The sequence below is a fragment of the Poecilia reticulata genome, chromosome 22, assembly GCF_904066995.2.
Source record: "Poecilia reticulata chromosome 22, P_reticulata-male-v2, whole genome shotgun sequence".
NCBI classification, from domain to species: domain Eukaryota; kingdom Metazoa; phylum Chordata; class Actinopteri; order Cyprinodontiformes; family Poeciliidae; genus Poecilia; species Poecilia reticulata.
Window position 1 is genome coordinate 18,056,216 of NC_088851.1, and position 20,865 is coordinate 18,077,080.

Genomic DNA, 20,865 nt, shown 5'->3' on the forward strand with positions numbered 1-20,865 from the left:
AGATAACTAGTGAGAAATATTGCACTTTTATGCAATGTTCCATATTTTTTAGATGCATCTGTATTTCAAGACTTTTTACACATCTATACTAGGGCTGTTGTTTTTTTCCATAAAGAATTGAATGGATTGATGGATGCATGAATGTAACTACACTCATATTTTTTGTTTGCATAAAAACATATAAACAGATTTCAAAGGACTCAAAAACATCCCCAAACAACTTTTGAGGTAAAACGTGACGTTCAGAATGTTCACTATGTCTGTTTACGCTCAGGACACAGAAACAACAACAACAACAAAAACGAAGTCAAAGCGTGGGAAAATAATATTTAATCCCTCCATCTTTCACTCATGACATAATCTGCAACAGGTAGCCCTTTTACTTCCAAAATCTACAGTATGTATTAAGGCAACAAAGTCCATTAAACCTCTTGTTTCTGTCTGAAAACACCAAATGTTCAGAGTTTGGAGTTAAAGAACTATTCAACATGATAAAAGAAGAGTCTCTTGTGTCTTTTGGGCTTATATTTTTTGTCCCAAACGGAAAATCTGTCCAATCTTTGAGCAGATCCTGCAGGTCTGAGGATGAAATTCAGTCCTTGATTCTCACAAAAGGATCTTGTAGTAGTCATCTTTATAGCTGTACAAGACCACCACAGCCACCCTGAAAAAGAACAACATGTGTTTGTTATATTGAGAAGGGGGGAAAAAACGTATACTCGACATCCAAATGGAACATTTCAAAATCAGAACAATGAAATTTAGCCAGGAGGTTTTCCGGGAACTTTATTAAGAAGTAAGTCCTGTTTAGCAAGAGGATGTAACTCTGCCAGGAGCACATCTCAAAAGAGACAGAGCCTTGCAAGTCGCAGTGTATTTGAACAAAACATAATTTTTATGAGTCATAAAAATTACCTGTGAAGTTACCAAGCTAAATAAATAAATCCAATAAGAACTAAGCAAAGGAGGAACGCAGAAAATAACCTCAGCTAATAGAAAAGCCCCACACTTATAATAATTATCTTAACTGTCTAAGAACAACCTTTCAGAGCCGCCAGAATAACCGTGGGCGAGTTGAAACAGCAGTGAAGATGCAGGTTTACATGCAACAGTTCTAACTCAAAGAAAAGGTCACTGCCTTCAAACCCGTCCAAGATAAGTTTAGTTTATGATTCCACTGCAGCAAGGTGACTGCTGTGAAAACCCTTTACCCCGCTCATCTGGCCTCAGCTGCCTGTCCCTCACATTCAACGAAAACATGCACACAAAAGGATAAAAAACAGATGCAAAATGTATACATCGTCTCTGGCTCTGTGGCCCGGTTTATCGGTGAGGCCTTGTGCTTCCCCCTAAACAGCAACGCAAACACAAAGCAGAGATGGGAAATTGAAACCAACTGCGTTGGAGAGGCTTTGATTTTTTATTTTTTTCCTGTTGCCGTCTCATTCATGAAACTGGCTCCGGGGAGCTGGCCTGCGTCGGACAGCTGAGGTGTTATGATCCAGACGCCAGAAGACCAAACAAGGCGAATCCTTTTCCAGATTTCACCTCAGGAAACAGGATCAACGGGGGATTTAGTGTTCTTCAAGGTGGTGGTTATCTGTCTAACAGCGCTCTTTGAAGCTCTGGCTGTCACTGTTACACCTGGTGTGGGGGAGTGGCAGTTGCCTACACAGGAGGTTTTTAATGTTTTTTTTTTTTTTTTAAATCATCATTTAACCTATTTACCAGCTTTTGGCTTTTTTTTTTTTTTTTTTTAGGGAAAACAATTTTTAATTTTTTATGTATTTAAGGACATACTAGTACTAGAAAGCCTAAAAACCTTTTTAATTCAAAATAAGCTAATCAGCATCCTCCTACTGACAAGAAATTCCAGAGCTACAAAGATGTTTATGTTGGTGAGCATAAACACCAACAAGTTGATTGAATTGACTTCTCGTCATTCAACCAACAGCATCGTCTATTTCTGAGCTAAATGAAGGAAGAGTTATTTTATCTTCCTGTCCAACAACCTTAAAGAGATTTTTTAGGGTGAAATGACATATGAGAAACAGAAAAATCACATAACTGATTATTTGGGAAAACATTTTAGTGAGTTTGTATGTACCACTGAAAATTGGACAAAATTGATTAATTAGTTGGGTTTAAAAAAAAAAAAAAGAAATCGAGTTAAAATTGTGAAGGTATGATTGGTGAAAAAGGGAGATTTCTTCTTCCTCAGAAAATTAAAGGGTGATCAAAAAGGATTATGTTCTTCGCAAGACGACATTGCTATATCCACAAATACTAAGTGAGAGAGTCAACATTCTAGATTTGCTCCGGAAAATCTAGATGCAAATCTAGAATGAAAACAAAAAACAACTTTTTGCACATTTTTAGTACTGTTTGAAACTGTTATGAAGTAAAACTGGCAGCTCACCTTTTCACAATCTTAAAATGGTGGATCTCATCACAGATGGACTTCAGGTAGCGCTGCTTTGGGAGACGGGACAGCAGAGTCTTGACGCTGCTGTTGAACTGTTCTTCACTGTCAAACTGGAAATAGAAATATAGAAGGCAAACTTGAGAACTGCTCGATCTGAATAATAATAAAGACTGAATGATTGTCAACCAGAAAAGACACACAAACTGAACAAAAACAAACTCAGAAAAATAATTAAAGCCGTAATTGAAGTCATAAGAGGGATGATTTTTTTTTTTTTTTGTGGGGTAAGTTTTGAGGGGTGTGGAGCAGGAGGCAGAGAGGAGATGCAAAATTTTTCAGATTTTTTTCCACTTCACAACATCCGATTGTTGCATCAAATGAAGTCCTGATAGTATGAATACATACAGTTCTTGCTTATTGGAAAATTCAAGAAATAGACTTTTCCAAGGTGCTGTATATCACAAACTGTAATGCAGTACACAAGCTGCTCCTTATTTTAAGCTGTCATCATACGTTTGAAGATTTGAATGAGTTTTTTTGTTTGAATTGAGCTAATTTTCCATATGGAGACAGCCATCGCCAACAAACACCATGTGCACCCAACCTGTTGCCTTCAACACGTGCAGAAAAGGAAAGTCTGTATGAGTGACTGGGTCAGGCTTTTGCTTATATGACCACTGTTTTAGGAGCATTTCCTAACCTTCTCTGTGTTTCTTCACTTTATAATTAGACTTCGTGGAAGGGAAAGTGAAACTTTATGAGCAAAAAGTCCCAGTAAGGAGTTTGGAATGTGAATATAAACACCTCCTAACAGTGTGTTTTGTTAAATGCAGCACATGTTGGTCACCTATGTTTGCCAAATTATACTTTTTTTTTTTTTTCGTCCATGGAAACATGCAGGGGAGTTTCCTCGCTTTGCTCCTCATGGGACACGACTGCAAAGGAAGGAGACGGGATTCCCTTTTCCTGTCTGGGATCTTGGACCTTTACTGGCCGTTCTTTCCTTCCCCACCCTCCCTTCACAGCCCTCACTGAGATCCAAGAATTTTATGAACTGCGCTGTGCTTTTGATGAAGCTAGTAGGGAACCCACCTCCAGAGACAGGAAGTTTATCAGCGTTTCCTTCTGCAGGTCCACCTGCGGGATGAAAAACAAGAGAAGTTTCAAAACAGAGCCTTATCTCACACTCTAAGTAAACATCGAACTCCGCAGAACACAATGCATTACATATTTAGACCGATACGGTTATTGTGCAAAGAGGCCTAATGGCTCATGGATTCATTCTGCTGCATTCCAGACTGACAGGTGGACAATTAGGCTCAGGGTCCCTACATGTTTGACCATATTCTGCATTTTTCCAGAGTCCTCTATCCATTTGGACATGCTCTCAGAGCGTAAATATAAAAGTTCAGATCACATTGTAACTACAAAGAATGGCTAAATGGAGATGGGTGAATGGATGGATGGTCAGGCAGAAAATGAAGTTCGGAAGACTGGTGATGATTTTGTTTTTCACACATCACATTTAGTTCCTGTGTCTGTTCACTTAATCGTAATGACTTTATCTGATCTTCCACATCACAAAAAAAGGAATATGAAATTTTGAAATTCTAATAATATATATTTTAGTTTCTGCTGCTGAGGAACCCTGTTAATATGCAACTAGAGAGACTCAGAGCTGCTCACAGCATCAAACTCATTAAGTCTGTTATGTTTCACCAGCTCCTGTTTAGTGCTGCAGCAGAGATGGAGTTTAGATTCAAACAGGGCTTAGGCATGTTTCTGAAATATGCAACCCCATTATAATTAAGGCAAACGGGAAGGTTTATCCAAGGATATCAGGCCCTAATCTGCAATACGACTGTAAATAAACTCAATATGGCAGCCATTTACACCCAACCCCCCCATGTCTGACAAAGTTAGGCAAGCTGCCTTCTCTCGGTGTGTATTGTTCTGCGGCTACTGGAATGGATTCACAGCCATCTCTCCCACAGCGGGGGATCGAAGCGTGACTATAAAAGGGCGCTGCTCTCCATGATGTTTGTTGTTTTAGCCATCAAAAACCCTTTCCCTGTTCTGTGATTTCACACATGAATTGAGCAGATAAGGTGGGAGAGAAAACAACAGACTAAAGAAACGGTGGACTTACTGCAAGGACTTCGATGTCGTTGCTCTTGTTCTGCAAATTGCTCCCCAGGTTCTGCAATCTGGTCTGAATCTGAAGAAAGGGAAACAAATATGGCTTACATAAGAGAAAAGAAAAAGCAAATAATAGTTCTTCCCGTGAAAATAAAATAGCTAGAAAAAAAATATTAATATATCTTAACTAGAATAGTGCTCTCTCACAGAAACAACAAAATGAAAAGCTATGAAGCAGCTTTTTATTAGGGAAACATAGTCACAGCTATGCATTTCAGCTACGAACATGAATGAAATGCATTTTAGTTTTCGTTTGCATAAGGGTTTTACTTTTGTGTTAGATTTGTAGAGAAGCAAAAAAGACCATCATTCGTAAATGTTGGTCTGATTTTGATAGATAACTGCTTTATTCTTCAATAAAAAAAAAAATCAGGATTGGCTAAAATTGTAATTTTGAGGTTTACAAAACTAATGATCTGAAATTGGCCACAAAAAGTCTCTGATTGGTGCATCTCTAAAATAGACATCTTAGATATGTTTATCTAAAACGTTAAAACATTCAGATTTGGTAGATAAAGTGACAGAAGGTGTTGTTTGTGTATTAATAACCTGAGCCTCATATCGTCTTCTTGCACTTGCGGAAACTTTCTCTGGGCTGATGACGTTGACATTCATGTTGGTGCTACTGCCATGTTGCTCCAAAGAGCCTGAAAACAGTTTTTCCACATTTACCATGTTATTAGAGGACTTTTATCCGAGTTACAGCCCAACTGTATGAAGACAGAAAGCGGTTTGTGTCACGGTGCTGTAAGACCGTTGAGGCTTCTCAGTACCAGTGTTGTTAAGCTGTGATCCTTTAGGGTTCTGGAGGCTTATGCTCTCAGTCATTTCTCTGCAGGGGAACAAGAAGAGAATTCATGAGATGGAAAACCTCATAAATCTTTTTGAGCAATCTGAGCTGCACGTTACACAGATTTCTTTACCTGATGCTTCTCTCGTCAAATATTTTGGTCCGGCATTTCTGAATGATGTGGTCCACCAAGTCCCACTCTGGAATTCTCTTCTCGGACTGCCTGTCTTTCTCAAAGGATTTCACCTGGGAACACAGAATTCTTCTAACGTATACTGCCTTTCAGAAACATTCAGGTATTTCGTGCACAGTTATTTTCAACACTAATGCTTTCTGCAGAAAACACACGCAAACGGTGGTATTCTCAAACCACAATACACCTTAGATGTCAGCAAAACAAAACAAAACAAAAAGATCCAGAGCACTTTGTTGATTTACCTTCACATAGTTTCCATCTTTGTCAGAAACAAATACCATGCACGTGATGCCAGCCAGTCTGCAGTGCTCCAGCAGTGTCTCCTGAGACTGAACACACAAAGGGACAAAAAGATCAATTTTTACTCGCTTTGAAAGGAAGATCTCAGTTTAAAATGTCCAAAATAAAATGTGACAGAGCTTTCACTGTTGGTACTCAACAACGTTGGCCTGTGTGAGTCTTGAACGTCTAAGAACTACACCCCTCAGACAGCTGACAGCTCTCAAAACCAAGGACAAGAACTACTACAGAATAAGAAAGCAAGAATCTTGATTCAAGAAGGAAATGCAACATAATTGCAGAATCAAAACCTCATGATGTGAATTCTGCTGTAGCCATTTGCACAGTGTTGTGTCCAAGGCTGGTCAGCTCTATGCAGCAATTTATGCAAAACAAGCCCCAAATAAGTACAGAGTGTATACACTGTAAACAGTAAACGGACTTTCTCTTCAGTTGGCTGATATTTCTATATAAATGATTTTTAGCAGTCTTCTGATACATTTCATTTTCTAAGATATTTGCTTTGTCATGGTGTAAGTTTTATGTTTTGCCTTTTCCCACAACCTCTCTCTGACTGCATTATGTCAAAGGTAAGTTATCGCCTGAAGGGCCTTAGCTGACACCACAGAGGCAGGTTTGCCATATTAGGCAAATAAGGAGTGAAACCATCACCAGAGCATGGATAAAAGCTGTGGATTATTTCTGTTAATATGCAACCACATGAGCGGCATTAACAGGTCTAGCAAGAGGGGATTTACGCCTGAGAAGTCTACAAAAAAGTATTCCTAAAAGCTTTTTTCTGGTTCATGCATAATCAACAAGAAACACTGTAATTGGCAATATAATTGTTTTAAGCAAGAGTCAGACTTTCCTAAATGCTTCGGGATACTGACGCGCCACTACAAAAGACAATGGGAACATTTAAAGCACATATTAACTGCACTGATGGAAAGTTTAGACAACAATAGGTTATACTGAGTAGAGGAAGGATTAAAATGCTGGTACTGGGTAGTGGCTGGCAGGCTGTTTGTCAAACAAAGATCGTGACAGAAGCATGGCACCAGAACTCCTGGACCTTACTACGAACACCTTCATGTTGATGGGAGTGATCTCAGCTTGGCCAAACTTCCAAATTCAGTCAAATCATTGCAAACCAGAACTCAAAGCACTTTCTTAAAAGTGGTTCTGATAAAACACCGACAGGGTCGGTCAGTTAGCTAAACAACTCTGTGTCATTTGAGTTTGCCTATTTTCTGACAAATGCCACTATAAACATACAGCTGAGGATAAAAGCAGCAACTTCCTCCAGTAAGTCAGGTGTTGCCCTCTGTAGGCAGGAAGAGATTATTGCATGTCAGCAAACTAAGTTTAACCAAAAATACAAAAAAAAAAATGTAGGTTTGAGTTTGTGTATGTAAAAGGCTTAGTTGGTAATCATTAAATATTTTTCGAGACTGCAGGGTAAAATCGCAGCCCTAAACAGAAAGAATAATAGCATATATTTAAGAGTTTGCTTTAATGGGAATTTTCTATGTTATTACTTGTATTTTCATTACCAGAGTTTTTCTTGACATGCATTGTTTTTCTGTGTCTTTTTCAGCATTTTTGCTTTTATTGGATTGGTGCAGCAGAGAGACGAACAGGATATGGGGAGAAGGATTGCAGGGGTATTATATCCTGCAATGGTCTGGCTGCCTATAAAAATATTTTACGGTCATGTGGTATTTGGCTAAACTGCTGAGTAATTTGGTGGTAAAGTGAAACATATTTCTGACAATAGTATCAAATCATCGAATTACATTGCTTGATATGGCCATAATAGGTAAGCACCAACAATACTAAGAACAAAACACTCGAAAAGCTGGTATGATTGTACATTTATGAGAAAAAAAAGAAAGCTTGCATATTTTGTATGCATCAATACTTTTTAAACTTTTCTTTTTTTTTCTCACAACCTTTCCTATTTAGTTTTATCATTAATATGTGGTGTAACAGTAGGTGTTATTAAAATAATTTTAAAATCTCATAAAAGCCATTCAATCAATACAAAAAAGCTCAAGAATCAACAGAAGGAATTTTTTTTTTTTTTTTTTAGTGGGACTACATTCAGAAACATGCTGGCGTGGGCCTGCTGGGATGGAAAGTTTGCAATCGCATTTTTGTTTAATACAAATTTCATTAAATTTTATTGCTTATTTGTTATATCTTTCATACACAATAAAGTCAGCCTGCTGACCTGTAATACATCGTAGGCAAAGTCTGCAGAAACGCCTGAGCTCCACAGCTTCTGGACAACACTAATGGCTTTGGACATTGAGGAATGTCCCACTGGGACCACCAGGACATCGCAGGAACTCACAAACGGCTAAAACAAAGAACAAATATAATTAATTACTAATTACAGCAAAAAAAAAATTATTGTAAAGACAAATATTAGAAATGCTTATTGTTAGGAGTTAAAATAAGACATAAATTACTAACTTTCCCATTTTGAATATAAAATAGAGATAAATTGCTGTGCCCCCTTAAATAACTCCTGGAGTGACGATGTGCAATGATCATAGTTATTAACGTGTTTCTAAAAGTGGCACTATGGCGGCCAACGGCTGCAAAAAGGTGTCATTAAATATGAAACTCTGCCTGCTGCTCCTCCATTACAATAATTAGGAATGTCAGATTTCTGTGTTTATATGTGTGTCTGTCTCTCTCACTGGCTCCTCCATATTGGCCATGGCAGCATAGACTTTGTCCAGAGCAATGCTGGCCCCCACTGCATTGGGGACCGGCGCAGTGGAAGCTGGTCCTCGGACTTCCATGATCTAAACAGAAACATTAAAAAAAATTAAAAATAAGTGGGACACATCAACAACACTGACTCATGTGTTGTGTCATGATTTTGGATTAGAAATGTTGGTGGTTGACTCTTAAACCTACCAGGTGATCATAGCGTCCTCCAGCAGCTATGATGTCTGGTGCAGTTCGCTTTCGTTTCTTGATAAACGCCACAAACTGGAAGATGACTCCGGAGTGATGCTGCACCTTGTACACCAAACCTAAGTTAACAACAACCTATAAAGTAGAAAAACCTGCATTAAAAAAATAAGAAAACATAGATAGCTAATGATTTTTTTTGTTTTTGTTTGCTGCTTTAAAACTCAAAATTACCCTTAGTTTAACACCCAGTCTTTTCAGGAGGATGGTGAGCTCCTCCAGTTCCTTGAGGCCCTGCTTGGCCAGCTGAGTGACGGCTGTCTTCTGTTTGGTGAGCGATGTGAGCAGCGGTGCCAGCTCTTGCAGACTGCCCTTCTGCTCTATGTACTTGTACAGTGTTTGCAGCTGAAAACACAACACAAGGAGACTTTTGGCTCGTCCGTGCTTGACATGGAAAAATCTCCCTTTATAAAGCTGAACATATTTGAAGGCACCAAGTGTACACTTACAGTGTTGGTTGAAAGGGAAAAATTGCAGAACTTTGCCTCAACCTCACCTCTGGTCAGCTTTTCATTCTGCAGCAAATGTGTAATAAAGTTACTGTTACAATAATTACAGAAAAAAAACACATCTTAATTTAAATATTTAGCATTTTAGCACCAATAAATCTAACTGTATCTGAAATTAAGTCAATATATCATAGGATGAACATACAACATGTTATTATTTGTGTAACAAAATAGAAATTAGAGAATTAGAAGCAGTTTTTGTATACAAATTGCTTTATTTAACTGGGTTTTAACATACTAAACAGACGATTCAGCTCTCTAGTTAGTTTCCACCATGATTGTTTCATACGTGTAACCTTGTGTGTAATATACGCTGGACTAACCCTAGCATCACAGAGTATGCTGGATGCCTGGCACAGTTTGTCCTCTGGAACGCCACTGTGGAGCAGGATGGCCTTCAGTAAGCTGGTGTGGTTCAAGTAGATGTTATAGTTCCTCTCCTGCAAACGCAAACACACCTTTAACCCTCTCAGCTGCAATTACAGTCCATCTTCACACAATGAGCACCTCGGTGAATAATAACTGTTGTGTCCGGCAGCAAACATTCTTTAAAGCTTTCACACAAAGACCGGGACAGTGCAGAGGATCAGAAACAGGATGCATGAGGGATGTAATAGAGGCTAGACACAAGGCTGTCTGAGTTTATAAGGTGTAGAAAAAGAGCCGCGGCTGGAGACTGATGGAGCGCGGCGATGGATGCAGACAGGAAATGGACTGGGAGGGAAGGAAGCGGACAAAGTTACGCATAGTAGATTTACTACATAAACAATAAATACAATGTTAATCAGTCATGCTTTCACACATTTTGGTATGTTAGGAATGTGAATGGGAAGTGAGGAGGAAAAAACACAAGCTGAAGCGGAGCTGATGGCATTTTTGTAGGACATACAAGAATGACAGAATGACGCATAAACTAAATGTTCAATCTGAAAACAGCAAACCAGAGGAGAAAACAGGACGGAAAAAAATACAAGCAGTAAATGTGAAAATAACCTGAAGAGCAGGAAACTCCTGGACTATTTCAGAGACGGTGTAAATGGTCTCGGCGTCCGGGAGCAGGCTGTTGGTGACAGGTGTGACGATGTCAAACGTGCACTCCAGAAGCTCCCTCGGGTGTGCACGGTCCAGCTTTCTGGGTCGGAACACACGTTCAATGCAGTACCTGGACAGAAACGAACACTCTGAGACTTTGCTTCCACTCAGGATGAGAATTCAGTGTTACACTTTTACTAGGTTTTGAGTAAAATTAACAATAATTTTAATGACCATCACACTTCACCTTTTAACCTACACAGTCAAACATACATATGCACCAATTAGGCTTTTTCAGGTCAATAAAGATTTCTGATTTTTCCTTCATAAAATAAACAAACAAACAGAAAATATGTTCTTTGATAGAATTGTGAATCCAAACAAAAGTGAGAGACTAGCAAGATTATGCAACACTGCATATGTCCACTAACACAGAAGCACCAACTTTACCTCTTCAGTTGTGTTATATTGTTGCGGACCACAAATCGTGCAAACGCCATCTGAAGTGGAAAAAAGGGGGTTGAGACACTTTGTGCAGTAATAATGACAGTAAAGTCAGAGAATACGTAGCTGTAATCAATCACAGTGTGGACTAGACATTTGGTCCTCAGGGTTTCCTGAAGCTGCTGCTGATCTCTCCCCTCCAACCGTGTGCATTTGCATTTGAACCACACATTCATGAGTGTGTGTGGTATGTTTGTAGAACTCACACGAAGGTCATGGGGCAGTGTGACCAGCATTCCACTGTGGTCCATAAAGCAGGCCAGCTCGCTGCTATCATACAACTTCCTGTTTCTGGGGAGGAGCAATGGCGTGTGAAGACATACTGCACCTGAGGACACATTACATCTATAAGATAAAACTCAAAGAGACCATGCAAGCAGACACAAAGAGCACAGCTTGAGGATGGAAAGCAACACAAACACATGCACAGAATCTGTGCCGCCTGACAGAGAACCTATTGTTTAGTTGCCTCACACTGAACCAGATGTCGGGGTCTTCAAAACAGACCAACAGCAGGTCAAGGGGTGCAAGCACATCAGGATGATGAGTAAACACCGACTTATGTTCACATGCACACATGTGAGCACGCACACAAGAAGCTTACCGTGCTTCTTAAAGATTCTGGTGATGCTTTCATACACATGTTGCTGCAATTTGGAGCTGCTGAAGTTGAAGTTGCCCTGAAGGGAGAGCAAACAAACAACCTCTGTTAGAGGAGTCATTACGACATGTAAAAAAAAGTTCCTGTGCGCCTGTTAGTGTCGGGAGAAAGAAAAATGGGAGAACAGTGAAAGTAATGAGTCTGCAGTGACATCTTCAGGTATAGAGGGGGAAATGAACTAGAAGGAAAAAGAAGATTTGCTCCAGCTTTTATATTTGAGGTTTCTGTTCAAATTTAAAATGAATTAACTTACTGGGTAAGTAAAAATTATCCTTTTATAAATTTAAAAGATAACAAATAACTAGCTTTTAGGTTATTTAGGAAATATTTACTTCTTCAAATATAATTTACTTACACAAAAAGGTTTTGAAATAAAAAAAATCACAAAGGTCTTTAAGACTGTAGCTTTCCTATGAATACCACAGATGGCTTGCATCAAAATGAGGTAATTCTCGCTATTTTGTGAGAATATTTCATCTTGTTAGCAAAGTGATGGACTAGTGACCTATTTTAAGAAAAAGCTCCACTGGAGCATATCTGAAACACTTTGAAGGACTTTGACTGTCATTTGTTAAAACTGAATACTGCATCAAATTTAAGAAGGAAATTAATTTGCACATAGCACTGATAATCATATGATCCTGATGACCATTTAAGGTGATTTTAATATGAAAAGGACCATTGGGAGTTTAATTAATTATTCACTGATATATTCCAAGATTTATGAATTTGCAAGTTAGGTGATAAATCTCATATTTGGCCAGCTGGACAGAGTCACATGACAACAGATGCTTACACCGTCATAAATGAGGTTTCCCAAAATGCTAAAGGACACAGAGTGTATGAAGCACAGATGAAAACAGTACCTTGTGCATGTCCATGTCATAAGCATAATCCATGACTGGTGTGGTGTTTTGGGAAAACAGCTGCCCCACCATGGTGCGGTAAGCCTTGCCGTTGATATTAGCCATGGTGTGCTGCAACACCTCATGAAGCTCTGACTCCTCCATCTGAGGCGGCGGCAGCAGTTCGCTCTTCAGTAACTCCTGGGCGGTGGGCCGAAGGGCCGGGTCATGCTTCAGCAGCCACTCTATTACCTTCCTCTAACAATGGAGAATGGCACCACACTGTTAGAGTGCAGCTTCAAAGTGTGGAGGACAGAGAATTGCATCACATTTTGTGGTTGAGTTCTCACCAGTGTTCCTTGTTCGTGTTCAGGAAAGTCTCCTGGGAAGGAAATTGACTCCTGCAGTGTTTAAAGAGGCAAAAATGAATTAGAAGTCAGGTTTAGATAAAAACAATTAGCTCAAATCGTTTCTCGTGACGCACCGTCCGTAGCTGGCTCAGGACGGAGATCCGCTCTGCACCCGTCACAAACGGCCTGTAGGACATCTCAAAGAGAATGATGCCCAGACTAAACAGATCAACTTTCTGCGAAAAAAAAATAAAAATATTGAAGTCAATATTAAGATGTAAGAAACAAAATATGACTGAGTTATTCTGGTTTTGGCCAGAAAAGTTAATTTGAGTTTCTTACCTGGTTATATGTGGCCTTTGTGTTTCCTTGAACCTCTGGACTGACATAAAGGGCTGTTCCAACCATTCCTGTCATGTTACCTAAAGGCAGTAATGCGTCAGGGATGGGACTCAACCTCCGTAGTTATCAGAACTAAAGACTTATTTAGTGTGTCAAAACTCCACCTGAAGGGTCTGGTTTGGGCATCGCAGCTGAACCACTGTCCTCCAGTTCAAATTTACCTGCTGCCTGTGTGAAAGAAAATGTAAAGCTCAAACCATGACTAATTTTACACACTTTCGGTTAGTCTCCACAACATACCACATTAGCAGGATGATCTGTTGCCAGACCAAAGTCTCCGATTTTTACATGGTCCTGGGAATCCAGGAAGATATTCACAGGCTTCAGGTCCCGATGAATCATGCCCTAAAACAGATCAAAGATAGTAAATGACTGAAAATATTAATTTAATATTTACATCACAGTGTATTTAGATTCCAAACCTGCTCATGGATGTAAGCAAGACCATCCAGGATCTCCCTGAACAGCCTCCATAACCGATTCCTGTCCAGGTGTAGACTTTGATCTATTGTGTCTCTTAAAGTGCTTTTTTCACAGTATTCCATCTGTCACAAAATAACATTAATCAATCAATATTTATTCATAATGCACTTAATACTAAAATGCCAACACAAGGTGCTTTACATCAGTTTTTCATCAGAACTGAAGAGCCGAAGAAACACAACAGATGACATTTATGAGGATGACGACATAAAAATTCAAGCAGCAAAGTGTCTGAAACTGAAAAATGAATGCCAAAAATAAAACCGCAAAAAATAAAAAATAAAAAAGCAAAGTTAAAGAACAATCTTAACATTCAATCTTAGTAAGATTATTATTTTCGCTACATAAATGTTATAATTTCAGATGAACTTTAATCAAGCTAAAACTATATTAAATCTTAGACTTATTTTATTGTCACTGCACAAAGAAACATGAGTGAAATTGGCAATAAAATGTCATTGCTTGGCCACCGGAGCACACACAAGCATTAAGACAAAAGATATGGTTATAATTTGAGAATAAATAGAGATTTTTTTTATGTTTAAAACAAGCTTGTTAGATTTTTTGAAGGCGAAACATTCACAACAAAAGTCAAAGAGTTCAGTAGGGAAAGTAGAACAGAAACTTGCCTGTATGTACAAGTAATGCGCAATAGAAAGATGCCGATCAGAATCTGAGCTCTCAGTTGTGTCGGTTGCTGTTGGCCTTTTCCTTGGCTCCATCTGTAAATATATACACAATATGTTTACAGCTCCAACCTGAAATTACCAATGCAAAAACAGAATACAATTTACAATTTACTGGGGTTTATTAGTTCAAAAATCTTGCAGTGATAATATTGTGGCATATACCTCCAAGTGCATCAATATGTGTGCATTTTAGAGTGTGCTTGGGTGAATGTCAAGTGTAAAAGCCTTAAAGGTGCTCTATATGAATAGAAAAGTGTTACATAATTTTAGGTAATTTACCATTTATTTTAATTTAATTAGTATGACATTGTTCCAAAGAATAAAGCTGATGTGCCGTTCCGAAAATTTACAGCTACTGCTTATTGTGAACTCTCAACCCGCGTTGGGCTTTTACATAATTATCACAATATCACAATCATCAACTACCCACAATTTCATTAAAGTATTAAATAAATTACACTGACACGGTAATAAAGATAAATAAATAAACATGTAGAAAATGTTCAGACTTGTGATATGTCGTCTGTGCTGTCATCCCCATTATCGAAGATGATGTCACTCCTCGATTCGCTGTCTGACGGTCTGAATAGAAACAAAACAAAAAAACAAAAAAAAACACAGGAAACATTTGAAATGTGTACAAATTTTGTCCCAAAAAACTCAAAACAAATAAATAAAAAGAAATTAGAAAAAGCTTACAAAAACGATGCTCCAAATACATCATCCTCATAATCGTCTTCGTCTTCATCACTCGACTGGTGCCCGCTGCACTTGGCACTGGAGGACCTCTCGATGGAGGTGGACCACTCCACAGAACTCGACACGGCCGGAGGCGGGGCAAGGTCCTCCACGTTGTCAGGCAGGCCGAGCTCGTTGAGGCGCCGCGGCAGGTCGCGGGCCTGGGGATGTTTGTCGGGTGTGCTCTGAGGATCCGAGCTGTCGCTGTTGCTCAGCACTCCCATAGAGGGCAACTCGTGCCGCTCGATCCAGGCGTTGTAATAGCGAACAATGTTCTCATGGTTCAGGCGGGAAAGTAGAGTCACCTCCCCTTTGATGCGCCTGAACTGCTTACTGGCTGGATTGACCTGGATTCGCTTCACGGCATAGTAACAACCGTCCAGCTTGTTTTGAACCTGGGCATAAAAACAGTTTAAACAGAACAAAACGGAGTTTTAATTGTGGTGAAGAAGATTTCTTAATTTCAATTTAGGGGGGTAAAAAATGGTGTTTACCTTAATTACAGCTCCAAAGGCCCCTTTTCCCAGAAGCTGTAGCTCCTCAAACTCATCAAAGTAGCGAGAAAACTGCCTCTGCATCCCTGAGCTGAACGGAGCATCAAAAATGTGACTGCGGGGAACAACGGTTGACCCAAAGTCCACTGCCAGATCTGGAGAAGAAATGTTTTTATGTTAAATCTTTATTTGCAAATGTTAAATGCTCAACAATCACCAAAATGCTTTGAAAAAACGACTTTATATTTACTTCTTCAAAAAACAACCTAAATTCGAACTGTTATAACCTAAAAGAACAAAATGTTATTAGAAAGGAACTCACAATAACACAGTCATAAAACTAAATTTGGTCAATTTCATATTCTGTGGTCATGATTCATATCGCATGACCATTGGAGAGCTGGAAGTTAGACAAAATGTATCAAATTTGTGACACGAGAGTCTTCCAAAACCCAAACCAGTCCATCAGTCTAACACTCCAAAATCCGACATTCAGAGCAGAAAACATTCCACACTAAAGTGGACCAACTCTCAGTGAACCATGCCTATATAGAAAGTTATGATAAAAATGTACTTAATCTAGCAATATCAATGTAAAGTTTATTTATATAGCACTTTTAAAAATAGGTTGAAGCTGCACCAAAGTGCTGTACAAAGACAATAGCACAATAGAATAAATTGACAAGCAGAAAATAAAACAAAACATCACAACTGAAAAGTCAATTTTGCTTAACTTAATGTTCTCCAGTTTGGAGTAATTTTGTCAACTCACCTTCTGGACTGGTGTCCTGGTACTGAGGAAGGTTTTTAGGTGAAGGGGGCTTGAGGAAAGAGTGGTCCAAAAGCTGCTGAGTTGTCCAGCGGTCAGCATCATTCAGGCAGATGCATCTAAAACCAAAAAAACAGTGGCTATCAGGTATAATAATTAAAAAATTATTCACACACTACTAAATCTGCTTTTTTTTTTTAATTAACTACAATGTCAAAACTATTTATCTTCCTACTACCACTGTGACAATAGAGAAAATAATAATTCCATTATCTGGGGAGATAAATTGCTTATTGTTTCATTGATAGCCTTTCATCTGCCAGAACACACAATGATTTTTGAAAATATTTTCTTTCTAAAAACCTAATAAAAAATCCAGGTGGTGACTTTTTGGGAAATGCAGTGTATTAATAATTAATATCCTGAAACTGTTAAGAAACAAATTCAAAATAAAAACAAATAAAAATACCAAAAGGATCTGTGGTAAAATACTAGTGCAAGAAAGTGGTGAAGTGCTAATTTATACATACTTGTGGAGGAAATCCTGAAAATCAGCAGGCAGGCTGCTTGGTACAGTAACCGGATACTCCTTCACCTCTTTACCCTGACTCAGAGCCAGCAGCATCAGTCCCAGGTTCCACACATCCCCCTTCTTCCCGGTTTTTGTCGGCAATGCTGTATCCTCGGAAAAACGGACCCGGGCTTGTTCAAAAATGTCTTCTTTGCAGATATCAGCAAACCTTTTTGATAAGCTGTAGTCTGTCAGCCTAATGTTCCCCTCAGAGTCTACCAGCACGCTGGAGGCGCCCACCTGTTTGTGGACCACAGAGTTGGAGTGAAGGTAGTTGAGGGCGGCCAGTAGCTGAGCCGTGTAATGGCAGAGTTTATCCAGAGGAACTGGGGTCCCGCTGGTCAGGCTTTGGTTTAGGTTGATCCCAGGCACATGCTCCACCAGCAGGTTCACCACAATGCATTCCTCCTTTTCAGTGGAGCACAATGCCGTATAATGCACCAAGTTTGGATGATCGAGTCGCAGGAGGGAGTTGAACTCATTCTCTGCAGCATGAATCTGCAAGAAATTTAACAAAAAAGGGTTTCTGGTTAAAAGTTTGAAGCTAACCCAAGTTGGACCAGCAGTCTGAGGCTATTTCCAGGATTCCTAGTCTTGATCAGGACATCCATGCAAATTACCTTGATTATTTTCACCTTTCAAGATAAAAATTGCAAAGTACTTAAATAGGAAATTAAAACACAACACACCAAACACTAAACAACAGCTGCCTGTCCACTTGCCTGCTTCTTACAGCCCTCAAGTTTTCCTTTCTCCTGGCTGGTGAAGAATTTGCCCATCTTCTTGCTCCAGCGCAGAGACCACTCATAGATCACAGAAAATTCTCCAGAGTTTGCTTCAAAACCGCAGTAAACGCTCCGCCCAAGTCGCTCGCTCTCACCTGTCAGAAACAAACACACAGATTCTCTCATGACTAACAGGCAATATTTACAAAATAGCAGAAAGGCCTTTGTACCAAGTCTGCCAGGTCTCACCTAACATTTTCCCTTTGTGGACAGCAAGTTCTCCAAAAACGCTGCTGCTGAAGTGAAGCAGCTCCTGTGTGCGGTGGTTGTCTTCATTCACTGTGTCGCGTCTAGAAACAAACATAATTCAGGCATTACTGCAGTAATGTTGAGGATATGGCAGTGTTTGTGAGCGTGGCATACCTGTGGCGTGTATTAGAGGTAGTGCGACGACGGTTAATAACAGCTTTCTTGGCTTCAGTCAGTTCAGTAGTAAGTCCACTGGGGCTGGGTGGATTCCCCAACACAGACGAAGTTTGCTCCATGCTCTCAAGTCGCTCCTGTAAATTAAAAATATATATATTAGGGATGATGAGATTTTTTAAAGAGAATATCTCACCAATTTGCTTTCATGCTTTTTGTAGACTAACAAGTATAGTAAGCTGACATTAACAAACATGCTATGCATTGCTTGATAAAATCAATTACCGTAATAGTGCTCCTTTACTCTTTATATCATGATTGTTCACATTTTTGATATCTAAAAAAGCTAACTGGTATTTTTGTCTGCCTTGCAAGCAACAATGAAGTGAAGCAGTTTTTTTTAAGTATGTGAGAGCTTCTGTTCTTGTATGTTTTATAAGATTTTGTGATGCAAGATCTTCATGTTTTACTGTGTTTCTATGACAATAACTGATAAATACCTGTTTGGCCATCTCTTTTCTTTTCTTTTCCTCTCGTTTCTCCTCTTCTCTCTTTTGGATTACAGCCATGATCTCTTTTTTCTACAAAAATAAATATGAGACACTCAATATAATGGATATAAAATGCTGTAAATAAAGTGTAATATCTTAAATATGCAACAAGATTCAAATTTTATGGTTCATATTTAGGGGACAAGTGCTTAATGGTTTTGATTGAAATGCACATAAAAGTCAACTTAAAAAAAGGAAAGAAATGAATAAAACAAATTTTTAAAGCTTAGTATTTTGCATTTACCAAAACAAATAAATGGCAGACGAATCACATTAGAGCACCACCTTACATAACACCAATAACGCAAGAATGTCTCCTCACCGTTTCCTCTTCCTGCTTGCGCTGCTGGTCCATCCTCCGTTTCTCCTCCAGGGCCTTTTTCTCCTCCTGCCTCCTCTGGTTCTTCAGCATCTCTTCATGAAAGGACCGCGGCGGAGGCTTGTTGTGCTCACTCAGGAAGCCTTGGATGTAGTCTGCTAGCTCGTAAATCATCACCTGGCAGAGTGAGACAAGTTAATGACCAGAAACTAGCGTACCATATGTAACTGTGTGGTTTATCCTCACCTCCCCGCATCGCGCCGCTGCCAGCTTGGTTAGTTCACTCTGGAGGTTCTGGAGGTTCTCATTTGAAAGACCTTTGGCATTCTTCAGCTCCAGCACTGGAGGCCTGTTGGTGTCCCATGATATTTTTATCGTTTAATGATGCAACCTCTACATAGGATCTTTGTAATTCTTTGAGGTTAATCACAAGCAGGCACATGGGAAGCTCACTGCTCTCTAAGATATCTCTGTTTCTGTTCTCATTCTGCCCAATCATGCAAGTCCATGAGGATAAAATCTAGATAACTTGCTTTAATACTGGAGGTGAATTAAAATATCCAATTAAAAATAAAAAAAAATCTTCTCTGAAGTTTTTGCTAATATGTGTAAAGATAAAAATTGTTTGCAATAATTGTGCTTTTGCTTACTGGTTTTATTTTAGCCTAACAATATCTGAACTTTCATCATTAAAGTGCTTCTGTTACTGTCATGTCCCACACTGAGGGTTCTCACAAAGGTCCCATTTCAAAATGCCATACTTATTCACACTCAGAATTGCACATTTTTAGGTCGTTTTCACAAAACTGATGAACATCTTGTAGCAAACGGTTGAAAAGCAGTTCAGGTCTGTACTCACGCGTCCGGGTAAGTGGGAGGGCATTTCACCAGCAGGTCCACTGTCACGTAACACTCCTGTCCATTATTCAGCCCATTGGGCCGCAGGCAGAGGTGCATCTCTGGAGGCCTTTTAACCTGAAAATCAAGTCAAATTTGATTTGCAGTTGAAATTAGGCATTATGTTGTTGACTACTAAACCTAAAGGGAGTTTAATCTCAAGTTTTAGTCATTATCGTGCTCACTGTGAGCTACAATTAATGCAGGTATACCTTCCAAGGATCCTGGTTTCGCAAATCCTCGAAATCATCTCCAAAGATAGAAGCAAGTGCTTCTAGTTCATGTTCCTGCTGTACTGTGTAGTCTTCTGTCCCATCTGTAGGAGTGTGATGACTACTCATTCTTCTGCCTCTACAACTACATGGCAGTCCCCCCAGTCCTCTCTCACTTCCAGGCGTCTGAAAGAGGAAGCTCTGCCGCTATACCGAGGTGCCCTCCGCAAGCCCTCCAGCTTTCCGATACCCTGTAAGCTCAAACCTTAGAGCTTAACACGCACAAAGTATTGAAATTAAGTTGCGTTACTCTGTAATCTGCAGTTTAAAAGTACCCACGAGCGACCATAACAAGTTGCAGCTCGCGCATGAGTGTTGCGAGATGTGTGTCGCATGTGAAACGTCACCACGTGGCATTTCCAAAAATGACCTCTAGAGGGCGGTGATGACTTGGTTCTGATGCTGAGAGTTTTTCCATTGAGTCGATTTATATGCATGAAATAAAACTAACTTATTGTAATTTCACTAAATTATTATTAGGACACATCAAAACAAAACAGTTTCATTCAGATATTCAACAAATTGGAGTAAAAAATGTAAAAGGACAAAATAGATCAAATATGTTTGTTTAAATTCTCTGTTATCCGGGTCATTCAGTTCAATTTAGTTAAGTTCAATGAAGTTTATGCATGTAGAACCAATTCACAACACGTTACCTCAGGATACTTTATATAAAAAAAACAAAGTCAATTGATCCTGGTTATTAAACAATACAGTCAAGTTATTATTATTTTTCAGATTTCGGGTTAAA

General features: G+C 39.2%; 1 protein-coding gene across 1 annotated transcript; it reads right to left on the reverse strand.

The window, feature by feature from the left end:
* Nucleotides 1-312: 312 nt before the first annotated feature.
* On the reverse strand, nt 313-20,468 carry eif2ak4 (eukaryotic translation initiation factor 2 alpha kinase 4). The gene is made up of 39 exons (XM_008399425.3): nt 20,055-20,468; nt 19,805-19,920; nt 19,192-19,294; nt 18,949-19,122; nt 18,576-18,656; nt 18,076-18,212; nt 17,902-18,002; nt 17,650-17,807; nt 16,887-17,425; nt 16,360-16,475; nt 15,588-15,742; nt 15,055-15,488; nt 14,865-14,937; nt 14,296-14,388; nt 13,606-13,728; nt 13,424-13,528; nt 13,288-13,351; nt 13,124-13,203; nt 12,916-13,017; nt 12,782-12,832; nt 12,453-12,689; nt 11,530-11,605; nt 11,132-11,253; nt 10,872-10,921; nt 10,383-10,551; nt 9,713-9,829; nt 9,330-9,395; nt 9,055-9,225; nt 8,824-8,958; nt 8,601-8,708; nt 8,126-8,254; nt 5,853-5,939; nt 5,548-5,660; nt 5,398-5,456; nt 5,174-5,271; nt 4,575-4,643; nt 3,518-3,562; nt 2,420-2,535; nt 313-664 (listed from the first exon to the last, which is right to left on the reverse strand). The coding sequence occupies exons 1-39, from the start codon at nt 20,181-20,183 to the stop codon at nt 607-609; spliced, it is 4,959 nt and encodes a 1,652-aa protein (XP_008397647.1). The 5' UTR covers nt 20,184-20,468; the 3' UTR covers nt 313-606.
* Nucleotides 20,469-20,865: the final 397 nt, after the last annotated feature.

Excerpts from the sequence above, each read along its gene's own strand:
- eif2ak4 (XM_008399425.3), bottom strand. The coding sequence starts at position 20,183 with ATGAGTAGTCATCACACTCCTACAGATGGGACAGAAGACTACACAGTA. Across the intron at positions 13,352-13,423 it reads CAGATCATCCTGCTAATGTG|GCAGCAGGTAAATTTGAACT; the intron begins GTATGTTGTGGA and ends TCTTTCACACAG. Across the intron at positions 10,552-10,871 it reads AATATAACACAACTGAAGAG|GTACTGCATTGAACGTGTGT; the intron begins GTAAAGTTGGTG and ends GTTTCTGTCCAG.